The sequence below is a fragment of the Patiria miniata genome, unplaced genomic scaffold, assembly GCF_015706575.1.
Source record: "Patiria miniata isolate m_02_andy unplaced genomic scaffold, ASM1570657v1 HiC_scaffold_5, whole genome shotgun sequence".
Taxonomy (NCBI): Eukaryota; Metazoa; Echinodermata; class Asteroidea; order Valvatida; family Asterinidae; genus Patiria; species Patiria miniata.
Window position 1 is genome coordinate 19,426,810 of NW_024037072.1, and position 15,819 is coordinate 19,442,628.

Below are 15,819 nucleotides of genomic sequence, written 5' to 3' on the forward strand. Positions count from 1 at the left end.
GGCTTTGCAAGTCTAAACAAGAATGCGATTTTTAGAAACTTCCTTTGCTTTTTGGTAGTTTTTGTTGTTAAATTAAAGGAAACGTCTGAAAAAATGTTTCGTTTGCAAATATTATAGTTTGTATCTATGTCGATTAGGAGCCTCTGTATTTTCCTTCACCGTTTTCATAATATAGAGGGCGCTATATAAATAACCAAAATGGCCGCGCCCATGGAGCGTATTTTCCTGAGAAAATCATTCAGTGTTTTCCTCAACATATTGTTGGTTTTTGCCCTCTCATTCATTTATACAGAAGTAACTTGTGATTCATCCCTTTCAGAAAATTTTGAGGTTAAACCCGGAGGCCATGTGTGGACCACTGTGAAGGAATTGGTAAGGTGAAGCTCGGAGTCGGACATTAAATTTTAAAAGTAAAACGCAGTGGCTATCTACGGCAGCCGTAACGCATTTCCCATTTTCTATCGTTACGGTACTAGTACTGCAACTTTTATAAAAACATGAGAAGAAAATATAAAATTAGAAGGAAAAAAAGGGAATTTGAACGTTATGAAATTCGGACTTTATTTCCCTTTAAAAAAAAATCCTCCAAAGCCTCAGGTTAGAAAAGGGAAAAAATTCGAGTGCAAAACTGAGATGCGGACCCGCAACCTCGCGGTGCAAAATCCTACCCTCTATCGACTGAGCTGTCGCACTGCTCGCTAACACGTGGGGAAATAAATAATTATATACCTGCGTGCGTATCAAAAAAGTATTGTAGAGGGCGCTAAACAACGGCTGCCGTAACGATAGCCACTTCGAATTTTAAAAGTTAAAATAGGCCTAGGCCCCCCTAGGCCTAAACAGAGTTTAAGTTGAAAAGTACTATCATGAAGTTGAGACTTGAGTACATATAACTAGCTTGAGACTCGAGTACATATAATAACTCCAGCTTACATGCTCATCGGAAATTCGACAAGTCGAATTCAAGCCCGATGAGCATTAGCTCTAGGGCCTACTGAGTCGCGTCGCGGGGCACATACCACCACTACACACGCGTACGAAACAGACGTTGATTCAGAGCGACATGTCCCAAGCAGTCTTTTTTTAAATTTATGTACAATGTAGAGACTAATTTGAGTACCTAGTCTAGTTCCAGGTTGTTATTTTTTTCTTACAAATTATTACTTTATTGTAGTACTAGTACTTATAGTAGGCCTGCTGTGGAAGAAAATGTAACTTTGGTACCTGTTTTAGCACTAGACTTTAGAGTCACATTTTTTAGCTTATCATCATGCAATTCAAAGGTTTTAGACTAGAGGAACAATTGTGATTGGTCAGCGTTGGCTTGAAATCTTTTTCTGATTGGCCAATATTGGCAGGGTGAAAGGGTCATATATTCATATTCATGAGACATGAGTAATAAAACTGGTATCTCAAAAAGGGATTCCCCAAAAGTTTCTTCATTCTGATTTATAAGCATTGAAATATAATCATTTTTTTTATATAATAAGATTTCAAATTACATATGCAACAATGTATGAAATTTGATCACTAAAAATCTAGACAATCACAAGATGATCACTAACAATCAAGATGATCACTAAATTCTTGATATGTAATGAGGAGGAATGAAATGAAAGTTTTAACTGGTTCACAGTCCTATTGGTTTGTACACAAATTGCCTGGTTTGTTTGTCATCCATGTACATCCGAGATGCATAGCGTATATCGAAAAATGTGTAGGCCTATTTATTGATGGCTTGTACAATCATAAATTGCTAAATGGCACCATCAAGCCATCTTGACATGCTTGAAATACATTGTGCATGCCATGGCAGCAATCTTACTTCTTAGACTTTGGCAGTCATCTTAGACATGGCAGCCATCTTTGAAAAAAATTGTGAGGAAAATAGTTTTTAAAAGATTTGCATGGTAATTACAAAAAAAAAATTAAAAACCTGATATACATGTATATATTTTTTTAATCTGATTCAAACAAGATTTGTTTACATATATTTTTAAAAAATATGGATTTTGAACAACCCTGATTTTTGTCAAGTCTGTTTAAAGAGTGAAATGATATCAAAAAAATTAAATAACATTTCTTATGTTACTTTTTTTCAGGGGCCCTGTAAGTGCACCTTCGAGTATGCAGCACAAGGTGGAACAAATGAGGTTAGAATCTTACATTGACAAGTAGTAGCAACACAGTAGAATCCCGACACAGTAAACCAAGTAGCAAAAAGTTAAAACATGTTGGATTGTTTGGGGATGAGAACTTTTTTGGGTAAAAATTCATACATTGTTTGTCCTTGGATCTTCATATTCTACATCTCTCATTTGTCTTTGCTGCCATTTCATATTTTACAAAGTAGTGTTTCTGTGCAGCAATATGGTATCTACATCTAAGTTTGATTCCAATTTTCCTATTTTCTGGAATTATAAAATTGTAGGAAAGTGTAATAATATCACCAGTTTAATGTCTGTGTTTACTGATCTGCAAATGCTCATTGGAAAGTTGTACGTGTAGAGTAGTCATTAGTGATACAAAAAATTGTTGGTTTGTTTTTCTTGAAAATAGAAATATCAGAATGCTTTTTGGGAGAAAAAGAAATTTGTAGAAATAATTCAACCATCCCCAATAGGAATAAAATGTTTATAAATATATTAGAATGTTACTTATCAATTAATAAGCGTACAAATAAATGTAAAACAAAAGGTCAAAATCCTTGTTTTTTTTCCCCCTAGCAATGGCTGTTTGAGCTGACAGGTTCTGATGATGGTACTATTTATTCCTGCGACATCCAACGACCGTCAGGTGTCTCCTATCTCTTCTTCCAGTCCTTCAGGGCCTCCATTGAACTCGAGGGAGCTCAACTCAAGGAAGTAGAACTCTTTGTAAGTCGTCCAACAGCAATTCCTGCTGTTTTTATTAGGCCATTCAATTAATCAATTGTTCTTCTTGTTATTGGTTGCCGTTCTTCGCTGGATTAATCCGAAACCACTTTGTGGAAATGCAGGCTTCCTTTCAGATGGTAAAAAGCGCACTCCAAGAAAAAGTCTGAAGCAAAAACCCTCAGATATTCCACGTATCAAACATTTTCAAAAAGAAGATGATAAAAAAATAAAGACTGAACCCTTTTGTTGTTCTGGTTGTAATTCTTAGCAATTCTTAGCCTGATTAATAATTTTTAAAAAGTGATCAAAAACAAAGACAAAAGCAGTTTGCATAAGTGTGTAATCAAGATTTCCTGTATTCTGATAATGTTCACCTCAACTTCCCACATCCTGCAAAGATCCATCATCTTTTCCCCCAGGTTTTAACCCTCCCTCTCTGGCTGACAATTTCAGCCACACCATCACAGCAGTCCAAATCAATCAAGCGACTATTTTTAACAGTTAAGAATTCCCCTGTTAATTTGATATAGCCATGCTTTGACTTGAGGTGATTGATTACCCACCTGCTAGTTAATTACCTCTTTTGTCTGTTGATAGAATTTGACTAGTCACAGTGGGACATGTGTATATCACGAATGTGATCTGACTGTTTTTTTACTAGTCTGTATACAAATGCATGGCAGGGGAAGTGGAAGAAATGTTTTACTGTCTACATGTATGACTGATAAAACAATAGGAAGTTTTTTAATACATACATGTACACAGGTGTCTGTCCAACTACTTTAACTTTACAAATGTTGAAGATAGTAGGGCCTATTTATATTTGTTGACATTTTTGTTTTGACTCACTCTACAGATGGATACTGACAACTTACTGAAACCAGAGGAATATGTTACAACGAAAGGCAAAAATGAAGGTAAGCCCAATTTATAAAAGAAGTAGTACGTCAGTAAAGAAAACAGACATTGACATCATTTGACACAGGGAACTCCATTTGTGATTTAAAAAAAAATATCTACGCAGCTGCATTTAGGGCCGCTTTCTAACATTAAGTTCAACTCACTGCACAATTTTGATTGCAGCCTCCTTTTTACCAGTTTATTTTATTTATGTGGATTTATATGTGGGGGTGGGGACTAGGTAGGAGAACGGACCCCATTACCACCCCATTGAAATGCAACTGATCTATCATAATGGTTCATACTGTTATTTCTCTGACGTCCCATAAAATCTAAATGCGCATTTGGATAATAAAACCTGACCTTGGAAATTAGCATTTTTACCCTGCCCCTGGATGGTTCAGAAATTAATACCAGTGACTGCACTTTACTAATGCCGTTTTAATTGCATTGCAAAAACAATTGCATATAAATACAGAGGTTTTGTTGGCGTGCACGATCAAACCTTAATGAAGAGAGACAGTCTAATCTGGCAATAAATACCGACATTCCAAACAGAAAATAACATGCACCTGGTTAGAATTAGCGAGGTCTTTGTTTCAATTTGCATAATCCTGCATACTAGTAGGGCCACTTCAGATGGCAGGATTGTACAAACATCCAACTTGGAAATTATTCAAGATTGAGATAATTCCTCCAGGTTTCTGTCAAACAGTCATTGACCCACTGCAGTTCTTGACCTGTCACTGGGGCTGTTTTTGCTTTGCTGTTCTGGCATTTGAGAGGAAATGAAAGCATAACATATGCACAAAAGGGGCTTTGCTGTCAGCCTGTGGATCCAGCACCGTACTTGTATGGTTTACTCCCAGGCTTTGCCGGAATTTATTAAAAAGCTTTGGCTGGCTGTTATTTTAGGTCACAGGGAAGAAGATGTAATTAGGTAATTCACAACGCACAGGCAAAGGGTGATTATTAGACTTAAAGGGAATATACAACATTTGCCAACATAAAAAAAAACAAGACTACCAAATTATTATGAAATACATGTACCGTACATTACTTGACTGTAAGTGAATAATAGTCTTAAGCATCTTGTGAAATCATGACACCTCGTGTGCTGTCATTTCAAGACAAGTGGAATTTTGTGGCAATTTCCAACGATGGTCAGCCGACCATCTTTGGAGAAATACTGACTTTTTTTCAAATACTGCTCCCAATTCGCCAGATGTAGTTGGGTCCCTTTTTTGTTTGAAATGGGTTACACATCAGTAAACGAGTGCAAGCCAGCTAGTCTGGTTCCCTGATGTCAATATATTGCACCATTTTTATACTCAGTAGGGTCAGGGAACCAGACTACAAGAACAGTATTTTTTCTTGGTTTTTTTCCCCAGCATCTATGAACACAAAACCTTAAACAGGTCAGTGAAACAATATTTGCTATAAAATATTTGCCCCCTAATCCATCCATTTCTGAATATTACAGCAAAAACAAATGTTCCATATCACCTTTAAAATTTGCCTGGACAAAATTGAGTAGCACAATCAATGTAAGTTGTCCAACGAACTAGTAATGCGATTACAAAAAACAGTAAATGATTGGTAAGTGTCCAACGTGCAGGAGTAACCCCTCAGCAGTTACAAAGGGATAGCCGTTAATTGGGGGAGATGCAAATATGTTGGACTTGCTTTTGTTGTAGGAGTACTAAATTTGGAGAAAAACTTGTTGTGAGAGACATTAAAAAGTCTGATAATTTTTGTATAACGCTGTAAGGTCTCTGTACATGTACAGCTAGCTGAGTTGGCAAAGTAACGCCTATACTATAGATATACATGTATCTCTGTCTTCGAAATCCACAGAATGTTGTTAACTTCAACAAAATGGGTTGGTTGCATATTGAATAGCATAATCTATACCCAACCAACGTACCCACCTCCACACCCCAACTCCAGCTCCCCACCTCATTCATACCCAACTCCCCTACCCTACCCCATCCCACCCTGGCACCCCAACCCCATCCTAGCCCACCTAAACCCATCCAGGTAGCTGTGTTTGGGGAAAAAATCCATACTGGGCCACCACTCAGAGCTCCTGCACAAAGTCTATGGGCCATGACAGAACATTTTAAAGTATTACCAAATATTTTTTGCACTCCTTAAACAGTGTTTCTTCATCAGATTTGCAACTTTTGGTACTTTTCAGGTCATATTAAGGAATATGAGTGGTGGCCCAGTATGAATTTTTTCCGTGTTTGGCTTAAGGGGCTCAGGCTTGCAAATGATAAATAATCCCTGACTAGTAAATACATGCCTGGCATCGCAGCAGTTCAATCAGTTCAAGTTAATTCCATCCACTTGAGGCAACAGGCAGACAGGTGGATGGTCTGATTATAAAGCCTTGCTAAGGTTCAAACAGTCAGGTGGCCAAAGGCAAGTAGTGTTGGTCAGTGGTCATCAAATTTTCAACAAAATAAAATGTATTACTTTTGTTGACCTTTGTGGGTGGTGTTTACGCAGTAGCTGCATTTTGGGGGGGGGGGGGGCAATGGCTCCCGTTGGCCCCTCCCCCTCCCTGGATCTGCCGTACGCGTTGGTGGTCATACATGGACCGGACGCAGCCTCAGTCTGACCATGCCACCTGCCAAGCTGATCCGACCATAAAAGGGACCGTTTCAAAGCCATTGCATTGTAAGTTGTCAAATTTGGTCATTGTCAGGTGTGAGCAGGTGTGTGATCATTCATTCCACAGTCTCGCCTTGCACTCTCTTGCTGCATCATCAGTTCATGTATTATTGAAGCCACTGTCATGGTGCAGGACGTTGGTTGTCTAACATAAAGAGCGCCCTCACTTGACTTTCCAGCACACAAACACACCGCAGTACCCTAACCACCCCACCTCCCCCCCCCCCCCACCCCCTAATACGATACCGTTTGACCACCCCTCTCATCAACACATTTGACCCACTATCAACAAACTGCCACTCGCTGTGATCAGAAGTGATCAAACTTTAACACAAAACCAGCAAGATCAGGTAATGCATCTGAATAAATACACAGAATATAGGGCGGAACACAACCGGCGGAATTGGCCTTTAATGGTGTGACAAGAGTGAAACCTGTGGGGTGCCCTAAGGTTCACTGAGAAGGTTATGACCTTGCAAGCAGACTGAAAGGGCAAGTTGCGAACGAATTACCTTGATACCACGAAACTAGGGCTATGCAATAGAACCCAGTAACCGAGAACCCGACCGCCAATTTGAGGAACCAGTACCGGATTATGAAATCGAGTGCCCGTAACCATCTTTACATATTACTTAGTAACTTCGCAGGCAATGAACAAAAAAAGTATCTTGCTGTATTGACGCATCGATGTGGTAGTATTACACATGTGTATTATGTGGACAATTATGAACAATCTGTGCAGCAACTTCCAAAATTGAAATTTTGGGGTTGCGTTTCTTTAAATTACCTGGTTTTTTCCCCCAATCGGGTACCCAATTCCGGTGCTACCCATAAATGAACACCCCAATATGACACTCTCTCGATCACCACAATATCTGCTCCCTGAATGGTTTCTGTACTGGAAAGACATAGTATATAATCCCAAAAAAGTGTCCTGACTATTTTTGAAATAACTACAAAACCATGAGATCAATTTTGAAAATGTTTGGTTGTGCAGATACTCCTAAACCCTTGGCTTCAACCCCTATGAGTTTCATTTAATTTCAGTCACGCATCACTTCACAATAAATTGTCAATTGATCACAACATTTTTGGACCCTGGTTATCTTAAAAAGTGAAATTTCATTACATAAAAGACTGCTAGAATGTGTACACACAAAAAAGCATGTGTACGTTTATGGCCAAAACTTTCATCTATGCTTCAAGAAATTTGAGTATTTAGTTATCATTCCGTCGTGAAATTGTAAAGTTCAGGTTCATGTAATGTTGCGAGGGACAAGCAGAGGGTGTAAATGTGTTTACATTGGTGTCTTTGTGCCAAAATGCTAGAATGTGGGATTAGACGTATGCACGTTCTACAACGATCAAAAGGTCAGACTGCGGATTTGCAAAACGGGGTATCCAGTTGCGTCTGCTCTTGGCTACATGCCTTTCCCTTCCCTGTCGGATTTACAGCGAAGCTCATGGCAATGCAGCGATCGCATTAAAATCCTGGGTCGAGGATTTTACCTGTCTCTGGCGATTGTCACAGAATTATCTCGGAGCTCTAGGCTACCGATTGTTATTCATTTGATGTGTGGGGTTTTACAGTGGAGGGACTTTTTATTACCCGAGTGCATTCACCGGCAGACGGGTCCTGCAGGTGAAGTATTGCTGATTGCAATGTTAATCAACCTGTTACGGAACTTGAAGGACCTGGAAAAAAATAATCTGGACCTTAAATTGAGTTTGGAGTTTAATTGGCTGTTATTTATAGGATCATGGAGTTATAGGATTGTCTCGAAGCTGCAGAGTATGAAAAAGAGATGTGAAGTTGTATGATGGAGAAAATACAACACTTGAAAAATGGACAGCGCTACTGACAAAACAAAGACAAGCCATGCATAGTAGGCATAATGCTGGTGCCAGAGCACACACGATTCTATTGAATTGATTCGAAATGGCTTTTGCTGTTATTAAACTGGAAGCCATTTTGTGCATCTGGTGTTCACATTGGCCGGCGTATAGGCCCATTGCGGGGTAATCATATACAATAGCACTGCCCGGCCTTCTATACCGGTTCAAACCAGACTGAGTCACAAGTAAGTCAGTGAGTCGGCCAGTGAGTCAGCCAGGAGCAAAGAAGGTCATAGGCTGCCCCTCTGAGATCAGCGAAAAAGAACCCGAATTTTAAAAGCTTGTGTACTTGAATATTCTGCAGATGATTTACAAAGAGATAATACATGTCGATGGTACAGACAAAATGGAACACAGGCATGCAACGTTTCCTTGGATCAGCTGATTTCCTCGTTTTAACTTCCCATGTGTGCCATAAAAAGAGAAAAACACTGTACAAAGTCCTGGACAGATTTGAATTTCCTCTTTTTTGTGTGTGTGACTTCCCAGTTGCATGCCTGGTAACTCTCAAACTGACATCTCAGACGTGATGGAGGCCTTTCAGTCATGATAATCAATCTTCAAATAATGACGTTGTTGAACTTTACTGACAAAAAAAATGATTGCTTCCTGCATTAACATTTTATTTCAGGTTAAGCCTACTTACAGTGGATTTTCTTCATTTAGTTTGACTGATTGTCGCATACTATGTCTTAATACTCTTATTAAAGTGAAATCTGACAGCTCCATTTTGCCTAAATTTGATGAATAATTGTTTGTCTTAACAACATCGTTGTTAGTGCACTCGAATGAGTAATTGAATAAGACTGTGAAACTTCATCTAATGGACGATCGTTGTGAGTAAGTGCTTGCACTTGTATTTCAAGTGCAAATATCGCGTTGCAATGGAGCTTATTCACACTTTTTAATTAAGTAAAAATGGTGCTCTTTTTTAATAACGTCATCCATGGAGCGTTATGTCTATATAGATATATGATATTTTAATCAAAATTACAGTTCTTTTTTAGGAAATGAGTCATCTAAATTGATACGCGTGTGAAGTGGTTACATTTTATTTCAGTGTAGACCATTGTTCAAATACGGACTGAATGTTTGCCCCTCGTGTCACCAGCCATTCTTGAGGTGTGTTTTGTTATGTTAATTCATTAACAATGGATGCACTAGAGGTCTGCGCATGGGTATCCCTGTTGAACAATAGCACACACCTTAAAGATGGCTGCAGTGCAAGTGGTCTATTGCATGAAACCTCTACATCAAAGTTACCCCCAAATAATTCATTAAGAGTCTCCCACGACAGTGGTTATTGATAATCAGGTGTGAATGTTTTTAGTTGCATAATTTGCATTGAGGCACCAGTTTTATAGCAAGAATGCAAATGTTTGAAAACATTTGTTTGTTTGAATGTTTTGACAAGAGTCAAGATGCTGTAAAAGGGAAGCTGGTGTTGTAGCCATGTAAACAACTCATGTAAAACACGAACATACAAGGAGGCATTTTTTTTCTGCAACCCGAATCAGGTTTGTAAAACCTTAAAAATTTCTTTAAGAAGAAGCTTCCTATTTTAACCTGGGTCTGCTTGACATCACAACAGTCTAATAAAGCTATACATCCAGCATCAACTGCTTAACATTTTTCTAGCGCCACTCAAATGTGTTTATGTTTTTTGGAAGGAGTCACTTATGCGCGTCCTGCAGATTGATATTATTGACAGCTCAGTTGGCTCGAATTATTAGGGCGTAGAGTGACATCTGTTCTTGAATTTTATGAAAATGGAATGGTTCCCAACGAAATTTCATTTTTTTACATAAAATCCACGCTGTCATTGTATGATTATGTTAATGCGCAATTGCACTCAACACTCTCTGCCTGGCTTTTGTGTTACCGTGTAACAAAATCACTGAAGGATAACTTTATTGCAGATATGCATGCTGTGAAACTTTTTTTCTGGCTCAGGGATTGCAAGCCTCCTGCAATTACCCGATTTCAGACTTTTTTTCAAATAGTAAATAAACATCTTGGTACCAAACACTTGTTGTGTACTAATTTCCTTTATACCTCAAATTTCAGGCCAAAAAAATGTCAGAATCCATCCCTGCTAGCTATTGTGTGATCATTGATGAAAAAAGAGTTTATCTGCCTTGTGCATAAACTGTTAAGGGCATTTTACATTATAAATCACACTCATACGTATCTGTAGCAATTATTTACTGGTTCTGCTCTCAACATTTAATACAAAAATTCAACTGAGTTATTGGCATGAAATGCCGACGTATAGAATAAGACACTTGACAAATATAATAACAATAATACCAAATATATTATAATAATGGAATTATATAGTAGCATGTATTTATGGACGTCAATGTGCATGAACAGTGCTTGTAGTTCCACAATGTATGTGAATTTGAATCATTCTTAACCTTAACCCTCCGTAATCCTTCAAAATCCATCGGGGGAATGGTTTTGGAGGATTTTGCAGGTTTTAGGCAAGCACAGCCTTGCTGCCATGTAACGGGCTTGACGTCCCTTAAAATTCCTGGTAAAAATTGCACCATTGGTCTCCTTAGTTTAGTATTTGGAAATATTAAGAAAGGTTCCTTGAAAAAAAATGGGAGTCAAGGGAATTAGGTTTAAGCCAATCTTCAAACCGCATCCTTGAAGCAGTCATGCGAAATGCATATCCCGCAATCGCCCGATCCATCATAATGCCTTTTCCTTTTTTTCTCCTCTGTATTTCCTCTCCGTTTCCATAGTAACCCACAACGAGGGAAAATTCAATTCCAAGCTCTCGCGGCTGCTTTTAATCGTCGAGAGACCAAGGTCGGAGCTCTGAGTCGGGGGAAAGTGCCTCTTCCGTTTCGGTGAGATTAGGAGGAAGAAATTAAAAACCTTGATTTTTGTCAACCTTTTGTCCCTTTATACCTAATGTTGTCTTAAAAGGAGTCCTTTGATTCATACATTTTTGAAGGGTACTTGTAGTCTTTTTTTATTAGACCCTTTGCGTATCTGCCATCTTTGTGGTGTGTACTTTTGGTCTATATGGGTAGACATGAGCAGACCTCATATGCGTCCGTAGTTACTGAATACAAAATAAGAATGCATGTACCCTCAAACATGGCCACGGAAATGCAAAGGGTCTGTTGGGATGCTAAAGAAATGTAACAGATTCAACAAATACGTATGTACCGACATTTTGTCTTTCGATTACAGCCACATTGTTCAATTTAATTATAAATACTACAGCCGACTGTGAGATGTTTGTTTGATTTTTATACGTTTTCATTTGACTTGGGTAGAAAAAAAAGCTTTCAGTTTCGTGCACATATGTAAGAACATTCATGCATGTAGTGTGCTGTTTGTAATTAGATATCTTGGTTTTTATTCTCAAACCATTTCTATCGTCAGTGCATTTCATTGTTTATGTACATGTATTTGAAGATGTTTGGTTTTAATCTCATGAAAGGCTTTAGAAGAAAAGAAGGATCACTGGTTTATTTTTTGGTTTTGTTTACTATATTATTGGACATTTTTCAATGTCCCTTACTCCTTGCTTACGTTATCAAAAAACTAACCTGTCGTGAAATGCAGGATGATTGCAATTCCATTTTGAATATTTTTTTTAGTTCCAACGAATAAATTACAATTTGATTCACTTCGTATTGTGCTCGATGACTTTCTGTCAAGACGTTTCTTAATGGCTTCTATTCATCTAATTTATTCACGTCAATTTCATTGGAATATACTCAAAATACTATTCAACTTCAAGCGTACCGTCAATATCTACCTATCTGCTGGAAGTAATTTTTCTTTTTCTTTGATTTCCTTTGATATCCGTTCTTTGTGTTGCTCTCTCTGGTTGCCCTTAAATAGGGCCTTGTAATGGGCAATTTTCATAAAATTAATTCCCAAACTATTTTCATACGACTTTAATGTAAATGTATGCTGTGTATTAGTGAATACGTTTGCCGAGTCAAAAAAAGCGGAACCCGATCCCCAAAAATTGTATTCCGTATTAAATAAAATATGTAGCGCGAAACATAATAATGTCTGGAAAGCCAATTTCATAAGCTACTTTCGGATGAAAAAAATTACTGAAATTGCTCATTCCGTTCCGATTTTATAAATCATATTGTTGCCTAAACAGGGTTTTTAATAAAGATATTGTGCACTACAGTTGTTGACAATTGTTGAAACAAGTATTCTGTGTCATTTTCTTTGTTGTTCCAAGCAATCAGAATACACAAGAAACTGCTTTTTTTAGACGAAACATGTTTTAGGGTCATTGCGTTTAAATGGTGAAACATATTCTTTGAACGGATTGAGCAATTTCAGTATCTTTTTCATCTAAAAGTAGCTTATGAAATTGGCTTTTCAGTCATTATGTTTTGTGCTACATATTTTGTCAAATATGAAATATATTTTGGGGGGGTTTTGGGTTCCGCTTTTTTTTTTACTCACTCTGTATATCATAATGCTGCAGAGGGGAAATTTGATTGAAAACGAATAACCTCACACACAAAAAAATATTGTACATGTATAAAATGACTAGTTTTTTCATGTAGGCAATAACATAGACCAGAAAGGAAAGTCCGCCTACTAATGCGGGGTCGTACAACTGGCTTACAATTCTTGCTTTGGATAAAATGGGCCTTTTCCCCATTAGAGATAGAATGAAGTTTGTACATGTAGTTTCACTCATTTTGGCTATTTCGTGTTGGTGGTGAGTTTGTAAGGGATTTTAATGTGCATGAGCATTCCATATTGTGCAAACATTGGACTCAGTCTGTCGGTTTCTAAGTCGATTTGAAATATATTTTGTCGAATCTGTTTCTGGTTGTTTTTTTCTTGTAATGTCAGATTCATACCACTGAACCGGATGTAAATGTTTGGCAATAAAATATCACATAAATTCATTAATGAAAAAAAAATAAAAGGCAGTGCCTTCCACCGATTGATACTTCGTTTTGGAACCTTCGCTTTCTGTGATTAGATTTTTGAATGTCTGTCCTTTACGGTTGCTGTTGACTTTTGTGTAGTGGCGTAGCTACAATATCAATCCGTGTCGTCGGCGAGTGGGGGGATGGGGGTGGGTGACCATATAGCAAAATCTTAAAATTGTTCGGCCGGGAGAGGGGGGGGGGGGACTGGACACCGCGTGACACTGTAGTCATGATACAAATGTCACTTTGACCCGGAAAAGCGTCATTCTTGTTCAGAAGGAGAACACGACTTGTGGTGTTTGTCCAGCAATCCAACCAACAGTCAATGGCCGGTTTGTATTTTATTGAAGGCACACTCCTCTGCGACTTAACGACATCGTTTCGATATAAGTCCGCCTGTACACACCCACAAGATTTATTCAAAACTCCCTTGCATCCCAGCAACCTCCAAACGTTCCTAGTTACTAAAGATTTCCATCTGATCAAATTTTGAAGTTAGACGTCGAGCTGGTTATTAAGTGTAGTGTACGTCTAGAACCTTAAGTGAGCCAGCACAACTTTCTCATTTCCGACATTTCTAAGATGTCATAAAATCAAATTTCTACTCCTGAAGTCAAATATAGTTTATATTACACGCGGGTTTTGGGTTTTGAAACGGTAAACCATTCGCTGTTATGCCTTATCTCTCTTTGACATTTTTAACTCTTTCTTGAATGTAATACAATGCTGCATTTCTTGGCTACTTTCACCGAGATTTCTTGGCATTCGAAAAACTTGCTGATGTTTTCTTGGTTGTTGTTTTTTTAAATTCGCCGTCATTAATGTAAGAAGCCAGACAGTATTAATATGTTGTTTTGAAGATTTTAGCTGATTAAACACGGCGTAACTGCGAGTGAGCACAGTTAGACCAATGACGTCAAGTAGGAGAGAAACATCTTGACTTGGTGTCACTCTTTCAAAGTGCAAAACATCCGTAGAACACGTTTTTTGGTTGCAAATTATTCGGATATTCACACTTGCCTCGTCTTGTCAGCTTCTCATGAAGCAAGAAAGGAGAAAAAAAAACTCTCTGTCCCGTTACAAGGGGATTTCCGTCTTGCTAGAGGCGAGAACAGCGGTAATGGGCGCTCTGCAAATTGGAGGGAAAAAATGCGACAGATTTTGAGAGCCTTTCAGACGAAAGCGTGTAAGGGTCTCTGACACGCGCACGGCCGGCCGACCGAGCGGGTATAGAATAAAGACGACTTGCCCCTAGACGAGACGCGCCGGCCCCGCAGCGGATCGGTCTGTCAGGTCTTAATAGTTCGTATTCCATAACTCGGAAATTAATCCATGTTTGTTGGTCATGTCGGCCACAAGAGAAAAAAATGCACCGAGGGCTTATACCTTTATTATTAATTTTCTTTTTTTTTTGTGGTAAATTGGCAACTATAGTTGCAACTGAGAAAAGTGGATGCATCACACAGATCAGAATACGCAAATAACAACCTTCGAGAAAACGTAAATATGTACCTCTGCCTTTATCAGTGATGTACAAATGTGTATATCAAATGGAATTGCTTCCTGGTTTGGACGATTCGGGGTGCAGTGTGCCCCTTTTAAGCATAACAGATGGGATGCCTTTAAAGGATAATAATATTGTCAGTCTCAAAACTGTTCGATAATTGGGACTCTTCGAAGGTGTTGTAGTGGATTTATTCTGGATTGACGAAGAACGAATCGTACATAATTGCTTTTTGGTCTTTTGAAAAGCACGAGTAGTAAAGGTACATCATGAAATCATTTGCTCTTTGTGCATTTTGTTGTTCGAAGTCTCAAAACTTGCTCAAAATCTTAATAAAGGTACTCAAAAATTAAGGTGCATAACAACTAACATGTTGAAGTTTCAGCTCAGCGGATACAATACATTTTTTGAGAAAACGGACAAAGCGTATGCACAATTTGGGGCATCTCGTAACTGGATTCCGTTTCTATAACGCACGTATAAAAACGACTGCATGTGCCAGCGGGCACACTTTATTAAACCACCGTCAATGAATATTTTCGTCCGAATGATACCATTTCGGTCGGACTAATCCCACAGGGTATTTGGTACCAGTCCTGTCTTCACTTTCATACGAGATAATTGCAAATGTCCCTACGTGCCTTTAACGATTTCCATAATCATCCGCACAAAAGTATCCGCTCACAAATCAGACAAACAAAATAGGCTGTAGTATACTACAGCCTATTTTGTTTGCCTGATTTGTGAGCGGATGTATATTTAAAAAAAACCTCCCAATCCTTCAAAGTCCACATGAAGGTTTAAAAGAGGTTTACTGGTTTGAGGTCAATTCTACCATGATTCTGCTAGACCTACATGCATTTTCGTGTCCCTGGGAGATGAAGTGCAAAGAAGGGTCGTTGGTTTTTTGCGCAGTGGAGGATTTTAGGCGCAAACATGCCTCGATTGTTACGGTTAATAATATTTGTTACGTATTTCAAAGCTGAATGCACCCGATTGTCAAATAAACTGCGACAACAGTACC

At 38.4% G+C, this 15,819-nt stretch overlaps 1 protein-coding gene across 1 annotated transcript; it reads left to right on the plus strand.

Annotated features, from left to right (window-relative positions):
- Positions 1-164: 164 nt before the first annotated feature.
- On the plus strand, positions 165-12,015 carry LOC119740847 (myeloid-derived growth factor-like). Its single transcript, XM_038216297.1, has 5 exons — positions 165-372; positions 2,103-2,153; positions 2,727-2,876; positions 3,733-3,793; positions 11,105-12,015. The coding sequence occupies exons 1-5, from the start codon at positions 199-201 to the stop codon at positions 11,182-11,184; spliced, it is 516 nt and encodes a 171-aa protein (XP_038072225.1). The 5' UTR covers positions 165-198; the 3' UTR covers positions 11,185-12,015.
- The last annotated feature ends 3,804 nt before the right edge of the window (positions 12,016-15,819 follow it).